Source organism: Podarcis cretensis, assembly GCF_951804945.1.
Source record: "Podarcis cretensis genome assembly, chromosome: 10".
Lineage (NCBI taxonomy): Eukaryota > Metazoa > Chordata > Lepidosauria > Squamata > Lacertidae > Podarcis > Podarcis cretensis.
In genome coordinates, this window is record NC_137179.1 from 19,938,812 (window position 1) to 19,962,100 (window position 23,289).

Below are 23,289 nucleotides of genomic sequence, written 5' to 3' on the forward strand. Positions count from 1 at the left end.
TTACCTTTACCTTTTATTATGTGAGAAACGCAATGAGTGGATTCACAAGCTTTGGGGACTAAACACACATTAAGTACAAACACACGTAAGAGACCCCAATGCCTTTTTAAAAACTGGGGTTTTGTTAAAATTGTTCCTTTCTCTCAGCCAGGTTTGCTTCCATTTTCAGAGTCCAAGCAGCATAGTGGCTATACTATAGGGACTGTAGAGACCTGGTTTCAAATTGCCTCTCAGCCATGAAGCATGTTGGATAACATTAGGACAGATTCTTCGCCGCTCTCAGCCTGACGTACCCCGTAGGACAGTTGTGGTAATAAAATTTGGGGCAAGATAGGATATAATTATGTGCCTCATCTAGAGCTCTTAAAAGTGTAAACAAAGAACTGGACACTCCTGCCCCCAATTACATTAGCACTGATGAAGGAAACAGAAATTCCACATAGAGGGATGAATTTCCACAAAAGCGAGAGATTCTTCGCTCTTGATGAGTGCGGAACTCAGGCTGTGTGGTAACACAGTAAAAAAGAATGAAAAACATTTTGCAGTCACGGCCATTTCATTAAATTTAACTGGTTTTAATTTAAAAGTTAGCTTACATTTGGATCCTCCATATTTTCTTGTCATTTTGCAACACGCAGTTAATGAAGTTCTCAAACGCAGCGCCAGTTCCAGCTGCTCAGTTTGAGATGCTTATTCGTTCAGGCCACACCACCACTTTTCAGATGAAAGGCGAAAGCCAGAGTGATGAGCCTTTGCCTGGCCCCTAAACATATATCAAGATGAAACCAGGCATGCTGCCCTGGGGAGAGAATTCAGAAAGTGAGGGACCACCACTGAAAAAGGCCCTGTCACAAAGCAGGCGTCCAAAGCATCACATTCAGCAGAACCTTAAAAAGGTAAAGGTAAAGGTACCCCTGCCCGTACGGGCCAGTCTTGACAGACTCTGGGGTTGTGCGCCCATCTCACTTAAGAGGCCAGGGGCCAGCGCTGTCCGGAGACACTTCCGGGTCACGTGGCCAGCGTGACATCGCTGCTCTGGCCAGAGCCAGAGCCAGAGCCAGAGCCAGAGCCAGAGCCAGAGCCAGAGCCAGAGCCGCACACGGAAACGCCGTTTACCTTCCCGCTGGTAAGCGGTCCCTATTTATCTACTTGCACCCGGAGGTGCTTTCGAACTGCTAGGTTGGCAGGCGCTGGGACCGAGCAGTGGGAGCGCACCCCGCCGCAGGGATTCGAACCGCCGACCTTTCGATCGGCAAGCCCTAGGCGCTGAGGCTTTAACCCACAGCGCCACCTGCGTCCCACAGCAGAACCTTAGCTAGCCGTTATACAACATAGCCTCCTCTTTGAGTTCATGTTTGTCTCATCAGCCTTTCTTTGCCGCCACTGGTGCCATTTTACCGGAGTGACAAGAGCCATCTTTATCAACCGTTTGGCCGAAACTGCAATATGTACTTGAGAAGCACAAGGACTGAATGCCCGCAATCCCAAGCCACCTCTTTCACAGCAAATCCAAAGAAGAAGAAGAGTTTGGATTTGATATTCCGCTTTATCACTACCCTAAGGAGTCTCAAAGCGGCTAACATTCTCCTTTCCCTTCCTCCCCCACAACAAACACTCTGTGAGGTGAGTGGGGCTGAGAGACTTCACAGAAGTGTGACTGGCCCAAGGTCACCCAGCAGCTGCATGTGGAGGAGCGGAGACGCAAACCCGGTTCACCAGATTACGAGACTACCACTCTTAACCACTACACCACACTGGCCACACTACACCACAAAGCATCTGTTGTACAGGCTTACCATGTTTTTACTGTGTCCCTTACGCACATTGTCTTAGCAACAGCTCTTGACCTTGTTAGCCTTCTAGCCAGGAAATAAAACTGTGGAGCCCTTGAATACAAGCAGGTCTTATGGACAGATGGACCTCGGGCAACCTTGTTAAAACCCCTGTTAGACATCCACTGGTTGAATTACCACCACCCCTCAATAAAAACAAATGTCAGATAGCATTCTTCAGTGATGACCGAGCATAGGAAAGTTTGCAGTGCGCAGTGGCATCGCATACGTTGCAGGCGCCTGTGGTGACTGTGGCTTCGCGCACCCCCCCCCCCCGGGGACAGTGCATGAACCTGGGGTAGGGTGGGGGGCAGAGGGTGAATGGATTTACTATTTGTGTGGGAAACCTAACACATGACAAACACGGAAATGATACATCCATGTTAAATGGAGGAAATATCTGAGGTGACCTACTGACGAGGACAGTACTGTGAAAAATACGCCAGGAACCCTACTGAGTCCACTAAATTTGCCCTGTTGAAGCAGCCTCTTCCTCATTAGCTGTAAATTACCCAAAAATCCTCCAGTACACCCCGGTCTATCTTTTGCCTACCATGATTGGAAGGAGAGTGAGACACACTTATGGACTTTTTCTTTCTTTTTTGCCTCAGATGCCAAAATAACTAAACAAGCCTTGGGTGCTATGTGCCATTTGCTGCTGCACCTCATGCATCAAAATGTTGTACATTGGCTTTGGTCCAGTTGGTGGACCTTGGGGCACTTGCGCGCGCTCTCTCTCTCTATATATATATATGATTGATCTTGCCATTCAAAGTCAGCCCACTCCAGTGCAGGCCTCTTAGCCAGCTTCCTCCCAACTTTGCTTCTTTTCCTGAAGGTCAGAATTTCGCTATACATTCTTCCTGCTTAGCAGGCAAACCCTCTAGTTCAAGGATGGGGAACTGCCATCCTAGCTGCCTGCCTTGACCCTGCTAAGGGGTCCAAACTGGTCCACAGGTACATTTTACCAAAGCCATACCCACCTATCAGCTGTCAGCAGTGGATTTAATGCACTGGCAAAGCAGACCCTGCAAAGACCAGGACCGAACTCTCCACTCATCAGCTGATGTATGGGGAAGTCATCGTGGGTATTGCTTCACCAGAATGTTTCCTGTGGGTCCCACCCACCCATGAACTTTGACGGGTGGGTGGGACCACTCCCACCCATCAGTCACTTGCTATAATCATGATGTCAGATGACTGAAAGGTGGGTGGCTCTGCTCCGGTCCGTGGGTTGAGAGGAGATAAAGATCTGGCCCACCAAGTCATAGAAGGTTTCCCACCTCTGCAGTAGTTATTTATCAAGCATCAAAGTTGTGCTAGGTGCTGTGTAGTAAAGGCAAGTCCCTGTCTCCAGCTTACCAACCTATCATACATTATTATTTCCTTCTTCTTCCTATTCTTCTCTGGCTGCAGCGCAACTAAAGATAACACAAGAGATGCAATTTTGTAACAAATCAAATAATTCCCCCCCATCTGTTGCATTGAGAACATTTCTTTCTGCTTCCTCAAATGGTCTTTCCTCCCCAAGGGGAAAATAAAAGAAGGATTCTTATCAGAGATAAAGAGGAAGAAATAAACCATAACTGAATGCTGAAAAGAGGAGAGAAAAAATAATAAGAAGCAAATTCACAGTTGAGAGAGAGAGGTAGATGAAATCCCAGGCAAATCCAGGAGAAAGAATAATCTAGCAGACAAAGCAAAGTAAATGAGAAACTGTGTGGGGAGGGGAAAGATTGGATGGGCAAGGAGACAGTGGGCTGTGTTCTCTCACACCTTGAAAAGCTAAAACTAATGAGGGATCAGGAAACTATTCCAGCCAGCCAAAGTAGCATCTCCAAGTAGCTATTCCAAAGTAATATCCCCAAGATGTATTCTTCTTCTCAACCACCAGACAGAAGGCAAGAACTCTGCCTAGCAGTAAAGAAAAAATCTCTTCATGTCACATATCTGTGGCTAAATCTGACCATGAGCACATTTTAATTCTTGACGTGGCGTTCTAGTGAGCATTTGCAATCACTACACTATGACTGCGTGGGCAGTCTGTTTCTATGCTGCATAAACAGAGGATTAACAGTTTACACAGTATAGTATTACAAAGCATTTGTGTTGTTAGAGAACACATGCAACAACAAGCTGATCCCACTCTCCAAAACACAACCTCAGGCAATTATGGTACCTGATAACTTAGGCAGCTTTGTAAACTTAAACTGCAGTGAACTGAGGTTTGCCACAAAGCGTATACCTAGCAAGGAGCTTGATTCAGTACAACCTCTCTAATGATGCACCTGTGAGAGACACGTGGTTTCAAACATGTGTTTCTCACATTCACAGTTTTCACTTTTCAGCTGTACCCCTCAGATTTTTCCCTGGCAGGACTAGAACCAGGAAACCACAGATCTGTGCACTTATTGTCCTTTGTGTTGAGCCACTCGGGCTACACTGGTTTGAATGTCCATTGGGTCTCCAGTTCCAGTGGTGCCAGTCGTCAAAGCTGGCTTTGGCTGTCCCTGACCTGGAAGGACTAAAAGCGCTTCCAGGTCAGGTTATGACTTTGCCTGGGCAACAAGTCTCTACTGTGCCTGACCCCTACCTTCTGACTTCTGGACAATGACTCCTTGTTCCTGACTTTTGGCTCCCTACAGCCCAGCACTGACACAGACAAATAATAAAGTACATGAGAATTGGACCAGCAATGCTAGGAACTGCTTGCCAATAGTATGTTCCTGGATAAATACTTCCAGTTAATCATAAACAGGGTTGTGTCTATCCTGCAATGTCACTAATGCACTAGGGCAAGACACAAATATCCAGCACAGAATTCAAGATGCAGGGAATTTCCACTTTTAAAGAGGGATCATGATAGTCTTGGAAGGGTTTGGGTATGCCTAGTGAGGAAGAGTTGGAGGGTAAAATGAATGCTAGAAATGTTTTTTCCAGCTGAAAGGCAAATAGGGGTATCTGTTCCCTGCTTAATGTACTTGTTCAAGTCTAAAAAAAACAGAATAAACAATGTCAATGTATTTAAATAAATGCTAATTTGCATAATTTAAGCTTGATAAATTAGCCAATCTAATTGAATTTAGATTAGGTTTGGGAAGGACTGTAACTCAGAAAGTTGCACAGATCAAACTCTGATGCCCCTAGTTAAAATTATTTCATACAGAAGGCTCAGAGAGGTTCCTGGTCAGATTCTTATGTATTTATTATAGGATTTCAGCAGAAGTGTTCCAGGGTGGATTATAACAATATGGTCATATATTTAAAACAAATAAAATAAGAATTTAAATAAGAAAGCAATACAATCTGTAAGCAGTTGTGTCAGGCTTGTTATCTTCAGTTCTGACTATCTCTAGCCAGTCTTTATAAAGTGAATGAATGGCATATGCAGCTTCTGGCTACTATTATATCATCCCATCATCACCAGCTAAGGCGACCGTGCCTCCTTCTCCCTAATGGTTTCAGGAAAAGGCAAAAGGAATTTTCCATTAAAGTTTTTGTTCAATTAATAAACCAAAGAAAGTTTACAAACCAAAGAAAACTCACGTACAATCAATTAAGAAGCAAAGAATAAATCAGATATCAATTCAAATCAGTATTTTAAAAAACGCTGTGCTTGTTAAAAAACACAAAAGAATAGTGTGGCACCTTAAAGATTAACTACAACAAAAACATAATTAGTTATTTCTATATTGCCCTTCACAAAAAATGGTGACAGTGTGGTTTAGAAATGTAAGATAATATAAAAACATAGCAAACAAAAACATTAAAATAATTATCTTAAGTTACATAATTGACATCATAAAAGTTAACTCATCAGCCACTAAAAGTCTATGTCTTCCAGAATGCATTTGTGAAATCATGGGTTAAACAACTCGTTGTGTTTCCAAAATGGTGACTTTGCCAATGAATTATCCAATAGGAAACAAAAAGCCTACTGTATCTCAGGATATCTAAACAAACAATTTTCTGATATACTCTAATTTAGCTCATTTTTCCCTGCATAGATCCCACACTTTCTTTTTAAGCTAAGCTGGTGAATTTGGATCCTTCCCCAGTTTATGAGCAGCACCCAGTTTAGCATCTGGACGGAATGAGCTGAATTAGCCATCACAAAACGACACATCTCCCTGCCTTGTCTCACATCGTGATTTCATGTCACATGCTGTTTCTATTTGATGTTAAGAGGAATTTTAAAAAGAGACTGAGAAACAGCAGCAGATGTGGCGCTTACATCACATTTAGCCCTAATAATAGTTTGCATTATCACCACCCATTAATAAGTCAGCCAGAACCACCATTAGACAATACGTGGTCATAATCCTAATTTGTCCTCAATACATTTTTTTTCTGACAAACCCAAAGAATCAGATCAGATTTTTGTTACACAGCATTTAAAGCATTAATTGACTGTCCCTCTACTTCAAGTGGAAGACTTGCTAGCACAGGATGAATTCTGCTTGTCATAAATCTATTAGGTAAGATAACTGATCAGTACCAAATTTCATGTATGTCAGGGGGTGTTTAGTTCAAATAAACTGAAGGGCCAAAGTCTTCACTCAAAGTATGTCAAGGGGTAAAGCCCATACTTTTTCCTAAAAAGTACCTTTTACCTGAAACTCACCACACTGCCAGGATGCCCCCCCCTCCAAGGTAAGAAATGTTTGTCCCCTACCTATTTTTTCATATATACCATATTTTTCTGTGTATAAGACAATGCTTTTTGCTTTTAAAAAGTTGGCAAAAATTGGGTGTCATCTTATACACAGATAGTGAATACAGAGGGGAGACATGTGATTAATGGTAGCAGCAAGCAGGAGATTGGCAGAGGCGATTGGGTGGGTGATTGGTGGCTGCAGCAAGGCCTGCTGGCAATTGGCTGTGGCTGTGACAAGGCGGGCAGGTGATTGGCGGCTGCGGCAAGTGGGCGGGTGGGCTGTTGGTGGCGGTGAGCGGGCAGACAATTGGCGGCTGCGGCGAGGTGTGCAATTGGCAGTGGCTGTGGCAAGCAATCAGCAGTGGCGGGCAGATGGGTAAGCGATTGGCGGAAGTGACCTCCCCCACCCCCCCAAAAAAAGCTAAGTAACTTAATTTCTTAATTTGGGGTTAAAAAAAATAGGGGTCATCTTATAAATGGGGGTGTCTTAGACATGGTAAGATACGGTACACGCACCAACCACTTAATAAAAAGATCTCTAAGGGGTATAAAATATTCATTTAAAAAATAGCAATAAAAACAGACATGAAAAACAGTGGACATAATACAACCAATGGCTTCAAGTTACAAAAAAATGAGATTCCAAGCACACATCAGGAAGAACTTTCTGACAGTAAGAGCTGTTCAACAGTGGAACAGACTCCCACAAGAGGTGGTGGACTCTCCTTCCAAGGAGGTTTTTAAGCAGAGGTTGGATGGTCATCTGTCAGGGATGCTTTAGCTGAGATTCCTGCATTACAGGAGGCTAGATGACTTTGGGGGTCCCTTCCAACTCTACAATTCTATGATTCTGTGAATTATCAAAATACAGATAAAATCAGCAGCTTAAAAGGGCGGAGGGGAAGGTAAAAAAATTACAAGGTAGGCTTGTCTAAGCAGCATAAAAGCTCTTAGAAGGTGTCAAAAACCATGCAATGAAGGCTCCTGCGTAATACAAATAGGCAGTAAATTCCAGAGAACAGGTGCTGCCACACTAAAAGATTGATTTCTGACAAGTGCAGAACAAACGTTATGTGTCACTAGTACATGCAGACTAAAGATATATTTGTTCACAAATGTCTCCTGCAATCCCAGCAGCTGGCGTTATTTATATTGGGTTCTTAAGGATATACAGTATTCTTAGTCTTTTACTGTATAGATTGTATTTTTATTGCTGTTCACTCCCATGGAAGGAAGGGTAATGTAAACATGAAATCAGCAACAGCAGCAACAAAGAGTGACCCCCCTCAGGTCACTGCCAACAAGATGGGTCAGTAGTGCCTGCACAGTGTAGTAAGAGGAGCTGTGGTCTACAAGAGAGACAACTGAAGGGCTAAATGGCTGTGCTGCTTCAGCCTCTGGATAACCGATCACTTTTTTAAAAAAAAAGTTCCTTTATGATTTCCTAAAACAGGGGTCTGCAACCTTTAAGACAAAAAGAGCCACTTGGACCTGTTTCCGAAGAAAAGAAAACTGGGAGCCACAAAACTCGTCATTATAAAAATAACTTTTTTGTCACTTTTTTATTATTTCTTTGTTTGACCCCTCAGAATTACTCCTCCTCATAGAAATAAACGTTAAATTAACAAGTTACCTTTTTGTGTATGTGTGTTCTTCACTCCCCTTCAAAACAGTGACCAGCGTACATGCCCCCTTTCAATGCAGTGACCAGCGTACATGCCCCTTACAATGTAGTGGGAGGGCGGGAAGGTGACGTCGGGACGGTGCGTGACTAATGCACGCACCGCTCCCATGCGACGTCACAGCCAGTACAGCGCCCGCCACAGTGGGGAGTGTTGGGGCGCACAATGCGCCTCCTCCCCTCGCTAGTATCTGCCCCGGAGCCGCGGCAAAGGTGTAAAAGAGCCACATGCGGCTCCAGAGCCGCGGGTTGCAGACCCCTGTCCTAAAACCTTTCCGATTCTATATGGAGGAGCATTCAGAAGAAATATCCCTCTACCTGCAGCCTGAATTGACAACAGTCCATTCTACCATGTCTAGGTTTTATCAAGTCCAAGCATGACCTCAGCTGGCAGAAATGTGTTTCATATTACTCAAAATAGGGTCCTGGTGTACTTTAATCAATTGGTTCCAAGAGTCAGACTAGCAGATCTAGAGTGCTCTATTGCTCCTAGCGCCCTATAGTGTTGACAGCATCAGTAAAGCCCTTATTTCTGCTGCGATGGAGCAGCATTCTTAAGCAGTGTCGCATCTTGTATGGTTATCAGTTCTCCACACTAGGATTCAGTCTCTTTGGCTGGGTCCCTTTGCCAAAGCATTCACTTCTCAGCTTGAATTTCACAGGGATCGGTCCTTAGCCAAGGGCTCTTTGCCTGGCATGTCTCACTGCATCCATGCTACTGTCCACCCATTTTGCTTTGCCAGGCTCTGATGCATTTTTATGTTGCACAAACCTGATTATTCCGTTCATGCCATGCAATTTTCCTTGCTCTCTAAGCAACGGTAAGTTAAAATGACTGCTGTATATTTATTTATGTATTACATGCACATAACCCTCAAGGAGCCCAAAGCAGCACACATACCTCATCCTCACAACAGCCTTGTGACACAGGTGAGCCTGAAGGTATGGGACTGGCTCAAGGTCACCCAGTGAGTTTCTTGGCTGAGTGGGGATTTCAGCCCAGTCCGAGTCTGACACAATAACCCAGATACAATTCCCATTATCCCTGACCATTGGCTATGCTGTCTGGGGCTGATAGGAATTGGAGCCTAACAGCCTCTGGAAGGTCCCTGCCTTAACCATGGCATAAAATTGCTTGCCCACATGAACAACTGACTCAGATGATTTAATAAATAGGGCAGTTGTGATCACAGTGCCATCCTGAATTGGAACCAACCCAGTTAACTCAGTCAAGGAATTGGGTTCTGTTGTACCCTGGACTTATAAATAGGCAGCATGCATCCATCACCCACATGTAGTACAAGTTCTGCAGACTCCTATTTGCAATAAATGTTTTGAAATAACTATTAATATCTCTTAAATGACAGAATGTCTATTAAAAGGCAGAATTCAAAACAGTTCCTTTGGTGAAGGACTTTAATTTGCTGCTCGAAATTTCAAACTGCAAATTTTGATCATGAATATACTTGCATATTTGCTTAATATTTCCCAAATATTTGACATACCATGACATTTGACTTGAATATTCAATGAATGAATGACAATTGCTGTTTGGCAGTTGATGTGTAATGTGTATTTGACACCATTTAATGGCTGACACCCATTTATATTTTTCATGCAATTGTTTTAGCATCTGATGGATGACATGCAATGGTATTAGTCAGGTGACTAATTTGATGCCTGCTAAAGCTATCAAGAGATGGCAATGACTTGAGTTTCACATTTTGAGGTTAGAAGTTTGTATTTAAAATTCTGAAGTCTGTATTTCACTTTCAACAGATGAGTGGCAAAACTGGAAATGCTGGTGAATTTTGAGCATTTGCAAATATTTGTTTCACTTTTTATAGTCTTCTTTACATATTGAAGAATTGATGTGGGATCTGTTTTTCCATGGTTTCATATGAGGGCCTTCTGACAGTACCCTTGTTGCAAGAAGTGAGGTTAAAGGGAACCAGGCAGAGGGCCTTCTCAGTAGTGGTGCCTGCCCTGTGCAATGCCCTTCCATCAGAGGACAAGGAAATAAACATCTATCTGACTTTTAGAAGACATATGAATGCAACCCTGTACAGAGGTTTTTAATGTTTGAGGTTCTTTGTCTATTAATATTTTGTTGGAAGCCACCCAGAGTGGCTGGGGCAACCCAGTCAGATGGGCAGCATATAAATAATAAGATGATGTGGATGATGATCATCATCATTCCACTGTAGTGCTGTCTCGTTCAAAGGTCCACCACACAGTGTAGATGAAATCTCATAGGTCCCTGACTCACCTGCCTGAGATCAGGAGTAATAACTGGACCTGCATCATTAAACCTGTTAGTAGTGGAGTGTCCTTTAATCATTACAGCAAAAGCTGTGGATATTTGGCTCGTACATCACTGCTGTAACACCTTCATTTCTTGATGCATATACATGTTCAATACATTTTAAACTATATATACATGTTCAATACATTTTAAACTACAGATGAGCCAAATATTTTCTTCTTTCTAACCCCTTAGGAAAAGGCCACTTTTACAGAATTTTTGTGTGGTACCTGCCATTCCCTTCCCTCACAACATTCCATCATAATGCAAGAATTGGAGTATTGCTGAGAATACAAAACAGTGCCTAAGCTGTCAACACATCTGCTCAACTTTCAGTGGCAAAAGTGGGTGGAACTACCATTCGGAGGAGAAGAAAAAACCTGTGATACCACCATCGCCCCATCAAGAAACAGCCTGCAATTTTTTCTTCTCCCTACAGAAATTCAGTAAAATGGTTCCTACCCCATAGTTTATCTACCCACAAATAGAGTGGAGAACATTCAAGAGGACATTGGGACACAACTCTGTTTCAAACAGGCTGATAGCTTAATTGCTGTCCATGGTACTGAATCTGTTCTGTGTCAACTCTTCTGTCCTGAACTCTTTAACACCGTGTCCCTGGTTGAGCCTGGGCATTCAGCTGGAAGGATACTGTTTCCATTTTTTGGGAGGAATGACAGAATCACAAAGGAGGTGCATCAGCACTGCAAACAAATCCAGAATGCAGATAAATATGTGCACTTCATAACTTGATTTGCTGCCATAATTTTCAGGGTGACATCCTTGGGTGATGACAGAAGATAAAGCCTCAAAGCATCATGGCTGCATCTGAGAACAAGACGTTGGCATGGAAGACAGTCAGTCTTGTGTTTCTTATTCCAGCTGTGTTCAACCCTTGCCCCTCTTTAAATCCAATCACTCAAGATTCTGAGAATGCAGGATCATTACTCAATTATATTCATTTTACTGGGGCAATGAACAAATATAGCTAGAATTATTTTAACGCGAGTAATGGCTCATAATATTTACTCTAATTTTAGTGCTAAAGTAAGTAGCTGTTTGGGGTTGTGTAACGACTTTATCGCAGAGAAAATCCATTATATAAAGAACTAATGCATAGCCTGCTTTCCCCCCCAAATGGAGAACAGCACCTCCTGCAAATGCAATTTCTGTTTGAAACTTACATAATTGTGTTTATTGAACTAAAGAAAAAAAAGAACATAATGGCCTCAACTCTTAGCAAAACAAAACAAAAAAAAAACCCCCAAATGGTTCTCATATTTATCTTTTGGTTCACATCTTGTGAACAGACCTACGTAAGACCTGTGTAAGACCTACGTAAGATGCAACGTAACCCACTGCTGGAGGGCAAACAGCATGTTACACACATAATGCGCATAATGAAAATCCCAACTATTTTAAAAAATAAGAAACAGCCTTGGAAGGCAACGATTATTCCTTGCCCCACTAGGGATTTTCTGCATTCCTTTGCACAAAGACGCACAGGAAGGGAGGGGGAGAGAGAGGGAGGGAGAGGGGGTTCCATATCTATGTCTATAAAAATAATCATACATCTAGAGCCCAAGTGAGAAATTGTTGGGGTGAATTTGAACAGAAAGATGGGGGACAAAGAAAGGGTGAAGTTCTAATGCTTGGGAAAGTATGGTTGGACACATAGAGTAGCTGAGCTTGGTTTGTTGGCTTCTCCCATCACAAAGAATACCTACGGGGAACAGAAATGAAGGCAAATACAGCAGAGTTCAAGGGTGGTGCATCCCTAAGAATCGGGGGGGGGGGGACGACCCAGCACTAGGTTGGGTTTATACCATATGACTAATCACTTCTGTTGCACGAACACATCTTTGATTCATCAGAATCAGGTTTCGTTCCTGGCAACGCAAAATTTATTCAGATACAAGGAGGGTGCAAGTGTTTGAAGAACACAGACCTCTTGATGAGGCAAGAAAAAAGTTCTCAGCTATTTCATGTTTCTTTTCCTTGAGGGCCAACATGGAAACCATGCTTTAAACCATAGATCTACTGAAATCTAGTGAGAAAGTTAGTTTAGACATCTATGGGCCTTGTAAGTTGAAGTGAATTACAGTAGGATTTATTTCCAAATCAACGTGCAGGGAATTCAGCTAAAAGTTAGGGCTGCAAGTTTATGTACCCTTACATGGAAGTAATGCTTATTTAACTTCTGAGTTACTTCTGAGTAAACATATACAGGATTGCACACATTATCCAATCCCTAAGCTCTCAGGGCATGGTGTTAAGAAGAGGTAGCAACCCTGTGGCCCTCCAGATTTTGTTGGACTCGAACTCCCATCAACCCCAGGCAGTGTGGTCAGTGGTGATGGAAATTGCAGTTCCACGATGTCTGGAGGACCACAGATTAGCTACCCGTCATCTTAAGGCAGCTGATGAAGTTACTTTACTTAAGCTAAGCAGGCTTTTCTAACAGAAAGCCAACATGCTCAATTCTCAAAGGATTGGTTTGTGCCCCCTTAGACATATATATTCTCTGTACTTTCACAAAACATTAGGATTCCCCAAATATGCCAATACCTTGCTCCACACTGACCACAGTTTGACTCCATTTCTGCCAGAATTTGCCACATGAGTTCATTATTGGAAGGCTTCCCACCCCCCCCCAAAAAAAAAAACCCCACTCTACTTCACATTTCAGACCACACATTATTATTCAGAAACACCCATAGCTGATTCCTATGATGTAACAACAGCAAACATTGCACACTGGCACTCTCTATTCATAATTGCCTTGAATATATTTAAGAGCAAGCCTTTGAACCATGCTGCAATCTTGACTCCCTTTCTCTCCTATGCGCACACACTGAAAACTTTACCCTCTACCCCCAAACCCTGACTTGAAGTTACCAAACCTTAGTTGTGCCACATCCTCACATCTGCATTATAACAATAACTCTGACTTTCACTGTAAGGGTGGTATACACACACACTCAACAGCTGTATAAATGCTCTTTATTACTATTGTGTTCTTGTCCTGCCTGTGTATGACTTGACCAGTTGGCCACTGTGGGGCAGAGGATGCTGGACAAGAAAAGCTAGCCCAGTAGCCAGGCTCGCCTGACATTCTTATTTACACAGGTCCTTTTGCCTGCAACACTGACCTCTTTAATGCAAGCAAGGTGGCACAATCTGTATCACTCAAGTGGCCCAGCAGTCAGTATTCTGCATCGTCAATAATTTGGGCTTGATGACAGTTACTTTAAATAATTCAGACTAACAATGTTTATTTGTGTTGAGCATGAAACCATGAAACACTTTAATGTCTGCTTTTTACAGGTCAGCGACAAAAAAAGCCCCCAAACATTGTAAGTTATTGGATTCTAATTCCTGCCTCTCCCCCCCCCCCCCGCCACACACAAATGGTTCAGACTCACAACCAAGTTGTCTGTGTGCCCAGGAATGCCTGTTTTGGGCTTCTGATTATGCAAGTGAGCCCACCGAGAGAATTCTGTCAAGATAGGAAGGCAGCAGGATGTGAGACCATCTAGGTTAAGGTGTGTAATTCTTCCCTTGCTGTAATTCAATCATAAAAAGGGTCTTGAGGGAACAGCAAAAATGGGGATGGTTGCCTAGTGTTCTGAAAAATGGTGCGGGGGCAGAAATTATGCTCCATGCATCTGGGAGTAATTTGAAGCTGAGTCTTACAACAGGAAATTGTCTGATCAAGGTAGCTTTCTTGCCTGCTTCTGTCGGATACTAATCTGACATGCTTTTCTGGGGGTAGGAGAGGGGGAGACACCAAACATTCCAGAATAGATTACCTTATTTTTAATTTAATTTATTTTTTTTGCATTTGGGTGAGGGAAATGGTTGGCCTCTAAAGATTTAAGAGCAGCACTCGTGCAAGAGGTTCTTAGACAGAAAAGAGGGATGAAATGGAGCAACCAGCCTCATTCCCGCAGTAAAATCAACACAAGCACCCCCCCTCCCATCTATTCCTCCACCTCTCGTTCTGCAGGAAAGATCCGCATTAGGCCTCAACCACCTTTTATGCATAGCAGCAATTAACAGTTCTCTGCATAAGCGATCTCTTTCTTGCCAGATAAATAACACTCGCTGTTATTAGAACTATAGTGTACAGTTTTGTGAATTTGTATGTGTGTTTTGGTGGCTTTTGCCTACAATTCCTTTTAAGGAACATTTACAAAGGGAAAGCATTATGAACACAGCACCACCAATCCACACAATGCTTCACAGCACAACATAAATGAAACAAATCCTACCACCTACAAGGCATTTAAAATCTGCATCTCTACAAATGGAGGAAGAGATGGCAGAAAGAAGAAGGGGTAACAGGGGATGAATGCACAGAAAAATGCAGTTAGGCTTTCTTTCAGCTAGCGGATGGGGATTCGGGGGTTAAAGGCTTAGTGGAAGAAGATAGGAAGCTGTCTTGTACTGAGTCAGGACACTGGTCTGTCCAGCTCAGTCCGGTCTACACTGACACCTTCCAGGACTTCAGACGGGTTTCTCACAGCCCTACCAAGAGATGCCAGGGATTGAACCTACAACATTCTGCATACAAAGCAGATGTTCTAGCAATGAACTATAGTCCTTCCTGGAGGTAAATAGTACCCACTCTAAGTATATATGACTCTACTTTTATCCTGTCTTGTCCGAAGCTCTGGTTCAACCCTGACATCTCCAGTGCTCGGATAGCAGGTGATAAGAAAGCCATTTCTCCATCAGAGACCCTAGAGAACCATGCTAATTAGAGGGAAAAGCAAAACTGGGCTAGATGGGCAAGTAGCTAGCTTCCCGAGTTTCCTCTCTCAGCTGTTGCCCTCAGGCTGGAGACACAAAGTACACCTTCTCAAGATTCATGAACACTTTACATTTTACCTTTTGCTTGCTCTATCAAGATGGAACTGTTGTATTTAGAAGCCTGCGGCTCTCCAGATGTTGCTGGACTACAACTCCCATCATTCCTGACCATGGCTTGGGCTGATTGCAGTTGCTGCTCAGCAACGCCTGGAGATCCATAGGTTCCCTATCTCTGATTTAGCTCATGGGTAACTACAAGCGTCTAACTCAAGTGTTTTCCAAACTTGGGTCTCCAGAAGTTTTTGGACCACTACTCCCATAATCCCTAGCTAGCAAGTACAATGGGAAATGTAGTCCAAAAATAGCTGGAGACCCAAGTTTGGGAAACACTGCTCTAAGTGAGCTAAGTGAGACCCTGTTGGGGAGAACTTTAAACCATCTCCAGTATAACAGATGCAAATTTTGCTATTTAGAGTTACTGGAGTAGGGAACACATAGAATTATAGGAAAGAAGATGAGCCGATGTCACAAAACTCAGAATGTGAGTAGGCATCCTGAGCCACAAACATGGATACACAAATGGCGTGGGTTCAGCATGAATGAAAGAATCCTTATCCCCATTAGGTAACCTCACTCACAAAGTATCATCAGCAAGGTTGAGAAAAAGACCTAACTGGTAGTTCCAGTTATCTTGAATTACCTCCTTGGGGAACCTCATCAGTTCCAGTCCTTATTTCTCTTTAAAAATTAATCCTACAGAGTAGTGAAGGTGTTCCTGTATTCTTGTTCAAACATGCCTTGCTATTACACCCAAAAGACCGAGATTTTTAGCTGGCTCTTTATTTTTGCTTGTAATGCTCTTTCATTACAGCTCTGATACTGTTTTTATAAAATGATTAACTTATATATATAAGTACAAAAAGTACATTGAGTTCAAGAAAGACAGGGCACTTTTAAAATCAGAATTTAAGCTAGTTTCATTTCACAGAAGCCTCCAGATAGCACCCTGATGCTAAGACTCACCAGTAGTACATCAAGTGCTTAGGATGAGGAATGCCAAGAGCTACACCAGAGTAAGTTCACAAAACACAGCATTGTACTGGCAATGCAACACACCGATGCCACAGAGCTGAGTTTGATAAGCTGTCATCCTCAGAACAGGACTTATTTGAAAGCAAATGCCACTGAAATCAATGGGACTTACTGATAACCAAGTATGAGCAAGACAGAGATGGAGAACTGTTCAAAAGGTAACTTTGTTTAAGTGCTTTGTGGAGTATAGTTCTTTGTGGTGAAGTTTACCTGTCTATTTTGTTACTCTGCTATCCAGTCTTTCCTCCAATGCATACGTGGTGTTCTTAGATGGTCACCCATCCAAAAACTAGCCACATCAAGATATAACTAGTTTCATCAACGTGGTGGCCTCATGTGCCTTCAGAGCACACCCTGAGACCAGGATGGAAGCCAATAGGCCCTTTACATATCTATCTAGAATGACGGGGGGATGGGGACTGCAGCACAGCTCCTCCTCATACACCTCCAGTACCTGTAAAAGGAAAACCATTGCCTCCAGGTGACTGTAGACCTACCATGCCAACACTGTTGGCACAGGAAGTTACGGCATCAAACCAGTTTCCTATGTGACTGCTTCACTTCCAAGGTCATAAGAACAGGAGGGGACATGATGAAACTACACAATGCCAGCACCACACCAGGAAGTGTGCAAGGGCATGCAGGAAAACTCCCCAGTGGATCACCCCCATATAAAAGCCACCCCAAAGTGCTCTCTTCACAATATGCATTCCCAACCATGATACATGAGAACTTTAAAAAGGTAAAGGACCCCTAACAGTTAAGTCCAGTTGCAAACGACTCTGGGGTTGCGACGCTCATCTTGTTTTACTGGCTAAGGGAGCCAATGTTCGTCCGCAGACAGCTTTTCCGGGTCATGTGGCCAGCATGACTAAGCCGCTTCTGGCGAAACCAGAGCAGCGCACGGAAACGCTGTTTACCTTCCCACCAGAGCAGTACCTATTTATCTACTTGCACTTTGATGTGCTTCCGAACTGCTAGGTTGGCAGGAGCAGGGACCGGGAAACGGGAGCTCACCCCATTGCTGGGATTCGAACCGCTAACCTTCTGATTGGCAAGCTCTAGGCTCAGTGATTTAGACCACAGCGCCACCGGCATCCCTTTTATGACATCTTTAGCTGAAGATAATAGAAGGACTAAGCACGGGAACTTAGTAGCACAGCAAATGTGTTCAATCTGGATTTTATGAAGTCCAGAGCAACCCCCTTTCCATTCTGTGCTTTGCACAGTGAGCTCTTCTAACGCATGACTACAGTGTCTTCAGAGCAGACTGGTTCCCAAATGATATCACAGTAATGATATCATAATAAAACAAGACCTTCGAGTGGTCCTTGAAGATGAGAGGGCATACATATACATGCAGCAGAATGAGCTGTCTGCAGTTTTGTTTCCAAAACATAATGCATTTGCAAGGCACTACAATATCATTATTCAGCCCTTTCAGGTGATGTGGGGAGGGAATCAATTCAAGCCTCTTCTACCCATACATGATAGTTACATATTAAGGAATCTCATGTGTGTACTGCTTAGAGAGTGGCCATTTTCTACCCCGATTATCATTCCAGTCAAGCAACTGGAGTCCCGGATCAGACGAAAGAAGCAGTTCCAAAAGCAGCTACTACAGCATTTAGGGTTCAAATTACAACTGTGAAAATGCTAGAATATTATAGACAAAGGGTGGTAGAGATAGCTTTGCTCACGCATGGTTTTGAACATAGGGTACTTTCAATAACCCATATTTCCTGTCACCACCACCTACCCACCCAAAATTTACTGCATAAAAAGACCCTGGTATTGCCTTGTAGGTACTTGGGGAATATTCAACACAGTAGTCAAAAGCAGTAAAATATATTTCAAGAGGAAGTTCTTGTTATGTATAAGGGGTGTTTAAGACAAATCTCCTAAACATGTTGCACTTTGCATCTTCACTCAAACTTTTTCTCTGGCTAAGCTATAGAATAAAACAGAAGGCTATCTTAATTACAGTGAGCAGAGAGGGCACCAGGGGTTGCTCTGCTGTCTCCTTTCAACAATGAGTGCCAGAGTCCTGAAGACCTTCCTACCTGGGCATTTGGATAAGAACTAACCAGGTATAGTCCCATCCCCTTCTTCCCTGTTTGCAATAAATAAGATTCGTATCCCAGGAAAGAGCTATTCAGAACCAGAACCATGCATTGAAACCGACTCATCATTCTGCTTAGTGACGTATGTGAGAAATTAGGAGGAGATGAAAGGGAAATCTTGCCAATACTACATTTGTAACACTGGCTTCACTGCATAAAACCCACTAGGTTTTGGGTTTTTTAAATAGATTTCTGAGATTCCTCTCTAACACAATCATTTTTACACTGATATAGTAGCGCCGTTTGAATTCCATTTCAATACGTGGAATTTGCAGCAGAAGAGACCTTGCAGCTTCATTTGGAGGGAATATGGGCCCGATCCTGCAATTTACTTACCCCCTGGCAAAACACATACCTGCAAAACACATACTACTATTAGTCAATAAAAAAAGATGTTGACTTTTTGATTACAAGCTGTTCATAGCAAAGGGCTAGCTATAGTTTGGAGAAATATTCATTTTGCACATTGAGGGAAAGATGACTACCATTATGTGTTCTTTTCTCTGACCAGCCTCATTCAGAGAGAAATGGGCCACCTCTCCAAACAATGAAAGATTTCACAGTTCTGCTGCTAGTCCCATATTTACAGAAAACATCCTATATACAAATGAAGATCAGAAAAGATTCCCCACTTACAACAAATAGGAGAGGGTAGAAGGAAGCAAGAAACCCACTCCTGAAACTATAAATGAAATGTTGTTCATGGGCCTCAGTGCCATTAAAGTCAAAGGTCAAGGCTTGAATTTAAAAACGCAGCTTTACTTCTACATCCTTGAAGTACCTGCAAGTGAATTTTTTTTCTCATCTCTCCCCTGTACCATAGCAGCTCTGGCTTCTATCATCCACATGTATGCAAAGAGGTTAATGGAATCTGTTGCCTGAAAAGACCTTGGAGAGAAAGGTGAGATATCTCTAAGCTAGATGCATTTGCAAAGGTACTAGGCAATTACAATTCAGTTTATGCATAACCCAGGAAAAAACACGATTCTTCTGTACCACTTTAGAACCTTCATTGCAGCAAAATTTGAGCTCTTGAATAACACATATGCATATATAAGATTCACACAGTCACACTGTACACAAACACACAACCAGGCTTTCTTTGCTGATAAAGAAAACCCCTTAAAACAATTCTTTGCCACTTCAGAAACCGAGAGTCACCCAAACACACTATATAAACCCACAGGTAAAAGAAATCTGAACCACAAATATATGAAGGGTTTGTGTCAATAGGAAAAGGTATCTGCAATGTTTTCCTACTGCATCTTTAATGAAAGGGGAAATCCTAGTTGTGTAATAGGAGCTATTAAGGTTTGGAAATTTTTGTTCTGTAAAGCAGCTGCACTGCCCAAACAACTGAGCAAAATCTGACACCAGCCTATGCCTTCCTAGGAAATCCTTCTTTCCTGCTTTGGCTACCGCAAACATATTTACAACCGCAGAAAACAACCAAGGCATGCTTTGCAACAGAAAGGGGGGAGGGGGAGAGTGGCTTGTGTTTTCAAAAATGTAAACTTCTTCTGACGATATATCATCACACATAAGAGAAAGGAAGCTCGGGAGCAGGGAACCGAACGCCCCTTGCCGAGGCAGCATTTCGTTTCTCTGGCATCCTATGGAAATTGGAAATACACCGGGGAAGGGATTTCCCCACCCGCCCACTACTCCGTCAGATCGCAGCGGCAGTATGCGGGGCAGGATCCTTGCTCCTAGGACCATCTTCCTGCCGTCTTTTGAACCGGATTGCACACCGATGGAGACGGCAGCCTTAAGCGGGATGTATGAAGGCTCCGAATAAATGAATTTCTCATTTTGGGGGCGGCGGGGGAGGGGTTGGTTCTTGGCGACCCAGAGCCCCCTCTTTCCTCCTCGCCTCCCTCCCCCTTCCCCTCCCCTTCCTGACTTACTCTGGTCTCCTGCTCAAGACGCCTTTGGCGATGGCCGAGGGTGGTTTGTGCTGGAGCAGGACCGCGCAACAGCTCTTCTCCCTGCCGTCCTTCTCGGGGTGGTGGTGGTGGAGCGGAGGGTGCTGGTGGGGGGCGGGCGTCCGGCTGCCGCTGGGGCTGGCCTGAGCTTGCTTGCTGCTGCTGCTGCTGCTGCTGGGAGGCTGCGGAGGCGCCGGGAGGTGTTGCGGGTGCTGAAGCTGCTCCTGCCCAGGCTGCTCCGGAGGTGGCGGCGGCGGCGGCAGCGGCGGCGAAGGTTGCTGCTGCTGCTGCTGCTGCTGGCCCTGGGGAGGACCCGGTGGGCAAGCCGGCGGCGGAGCGGGGAGCCTGGGCTGCTGCTGCTGCTGCTGCTGCTGCTGCGTGGGCTCTTCGGGCAGCGCGTGCTGCTGGCGGAGGCTGCGGTTCTCGGAGCTGAGCTCGTCCAGGCGCCTCTCCAGCTCGTCGATGCGCTGGCGCTGCGTGTGGATGAGGCTCTGCTGGTTCTGCACGATGGCGGTGAGCTCCTTCAGGTAGAGCACGGCGCGCACCGGGTTCTCCAGCAGGCTCTCCATGCCCCGCGGCGGGCCCCGCCGCCCGCCTCGCCTTCCGCCTGACAGGGGACTCCGGCCGAGGGGAGACGAGGAGCAGCAGCAGCAGGAGGAGGAGGAGGAGGAGGAGGATGCCGCCTCCGCGCCCGCGCGCCTTCTCCTCGCTCCCTCGCTCGCGTGGACACACGCGCACACGCAGCCCAGAGCCTACACACGCAGCAAGGGCGGCGGGCGGCAGCCTCGCGGCCTCCGCGTCACGCGCAAGAGGGGCGGGCCCAGGGCGGAGACGCGCCGCCCACCCGCTCGGGCGGGAAGGAGGCCGGGAGGCCCGGGCGCTTCCCCCGGGGAGACGCGGGCGAGGGGGCGAAGTTGGCGGCGGGCTGGAGAGAGGCTCGCGGGGAGGAGCGCGTGACGAGCCTTTCTGGAAGAGGCCTGCCCTCCTCGCCCCTCCCGCCCCGCGCAGCCGGGTGAAGGGAGAGAAATTGGGGAGGAGGGGGCAGCAGGGAGCGGCGGGAGAGCGAGCGAGCGAGCGCGGGGGCAGGAAGGATGGAAGGCGGGAGGAAGGAGCGGGACGGAAGGGGGGGGGGAGGTGAGCGGAGTCACGAAAGCACAAGGAGAGGGTCGGGGAGCGTGAGGGAGTAGGGGGCAAGGAAGGCGGACGACGTGCGGGGGAGCAAGAAACTCGGATGTGGGAGAAGGAAGCGAGGTGGGAAAATAAAGGGCTGTGTGGAAAAGGAAACGACACACGGCAAGTGGCCTCGTGCGGACTTCGACGCCCACTCTTTCCCTCGGGGGATTCTGGCCACTGTAGTTTGCCCCTCAAAGAAGTACTACAGTGGTACCTCGGGTTAAGTACTTAATTCGTTCCGGAGGTCCGTTCTTAACCTGAAACTGTTCTTAACCTGAAGCACCACTTTTAGCTAATGGGGCCTCTTGCTGCCGCCACGCCGCCGCAGCACAATTTCTGTTCTTATCCTGAAGCAAAGTTCTTAACCCGAGGTAAATATTTCTGGGTTTGCAGAGTCTGTAACCTGAAGCATATGTAACCCGAGGTACCACTGTATACCGTTCCCAGCAACCCTTAACCAACCACAGGGCCCAGAATTCTTTGAGGAGGGGAAAATGTGCTTCAAAGGTATAGCGTGTGTGCAGCCTACTTGCCCCGCTACTTTTCACTGTATACTGTGGCTGCCTTCCTCCCCATTTATCCCCACCCCATGCACTCCCATCAACACCAGATGACCTCTTCTACATGCCCCTTGGTGCGGACAGAAGGAGTTGGCCACTTCTGTTGTGTCACTGGCTGGGCATCGTGCACCCCCTCGGGAGGCCTGCCTAGACCCATCCTTGAGCAGATTCCATTCCCTGACCAAAACATGGCAATTTGGGGAGCTTTCGACAGAAACTGTTAGCTAGTTGTGGGCTGCTGTGTATTTTTCTTATTCTGCAGCTTTCAGCAGCCAATTGCTGCTGTGTTATTTGCTGATCTTTTTTACTTTTTGTTTTGCATGATGGGTGGGTTGATGCTTCTTGTTTACATTCTTTTTGGAGGGGAAAGCAGGACACCATATATAGCATATTTCTTAAATATCAGCACTTAGTCAATAGCATGAAAGATTCTTCATTTTCTTTTCTAGAGAAACTGCTGTGTACCACCTCTGCCCAGATTTACTCTGCTTCCCTCACTCTCCTGCTTCCCTCACTGCTTTCTTGCAAATGCCATGGAACAGTTCCGACTTCCAACCCCGTGAGCAAGAGGAGCTGTTACATCATAGAAACCCCACAGCCATCTGATGCGGCAGGCTTGGGTTGCCTTCATTTTTCCTGATCATAGGAACTAATTTTCTAGATTTTGCCCTTAATATTCCAGGCCAACATTTTATACAAAATGTGCAGAATAATTCTGGCATGCTTATGACTGGCATTCTCAGTAACAGTCTGGCATCCGCTTCCTCTCCTAATATGGAGCAGCTGGAAGAAAAGAATATAAATCCCTATGAAACAAAGGTATATTTATTGGTAACAGAAATATTGCATTCCCTCCCCCCCCCCCCCTTCCCTTAAAGTTCTGCGTGAAAGTCTCCTTTACTGGTGAATTTTATTCTCCTATTCTTATTGGTATCATTCCCCAGTTTGCCTGTTTCTCCATTTTCTGCTTAATTTCTTAAGGATAAATGTTATAGCTCAAACCAGAGTGAAAGTTGCACTTCTCCTTCTTCTGCTTCTACTTCTAGCTTGGAGCCTTTACCTGCAGTCTCAGAAGAGTGTGATATTGTCCTGGTTATTCAGCCAAGCAGGGAAAATAATTTTGCAT

The 23,289-nt window shown here is 44.8% G+C and overlaps 1 protein-coding gene and 1 long non-coding RNA gene across 9 annotated transcripts in view; one reads left to right on the forward strand and one right to left on the reverse strand.

Annotated features, from left to right (window-relative positions):
- The window catches only part of IQSEC3 (IQ motif and Sec7 domain ArfGEF 3), a 150,485-nt gene extending 129,311 nt beyond the window's left edge, over positions 1-21,174 (reverse strand). For 6 of the 7 annotated variants that reach the window (XM_079992241.1, XM_079992245.1, XM_079992248.1 and 3 more), the window contains exon 1: positions 20,413-21,070. In XM_079992241.1, the coding sequence (XP_079848367.1) occupies positions 20,413-20,999 (587 nt within the window). In that variant the 5' untranslated portion in view covers positions 21,000-21,070. Of the gene's footprint in view, positions 1-20,412 lie in introns of all 7 variants that reach the window. The other variant, XM_079992246.1, reaches the window with a different exon arrangement.
- A 442-nt stretch (positions 21,175-21,616) lies between these two features.
- Positions 21,617-23,058, forward strand: LOC307225439. 2 transcript variants are annotated; one of them, XR_013843012.1, is made up of 2 exons: positions 21,617-21,681; positions 22,613-23,058. It is a non-coding gene; the product is annotated as an uncharacterized lncRNA (long non-coding RNA). The 2 variants fall into 2 exon arrangements; XR_013843013.1 differs by lacking the exon at positions 21,617-21,681 and adding an exon at positions 22,054-22,121.
- Positions 23,059-23,289: the final 231 nt, after the last annotated feature.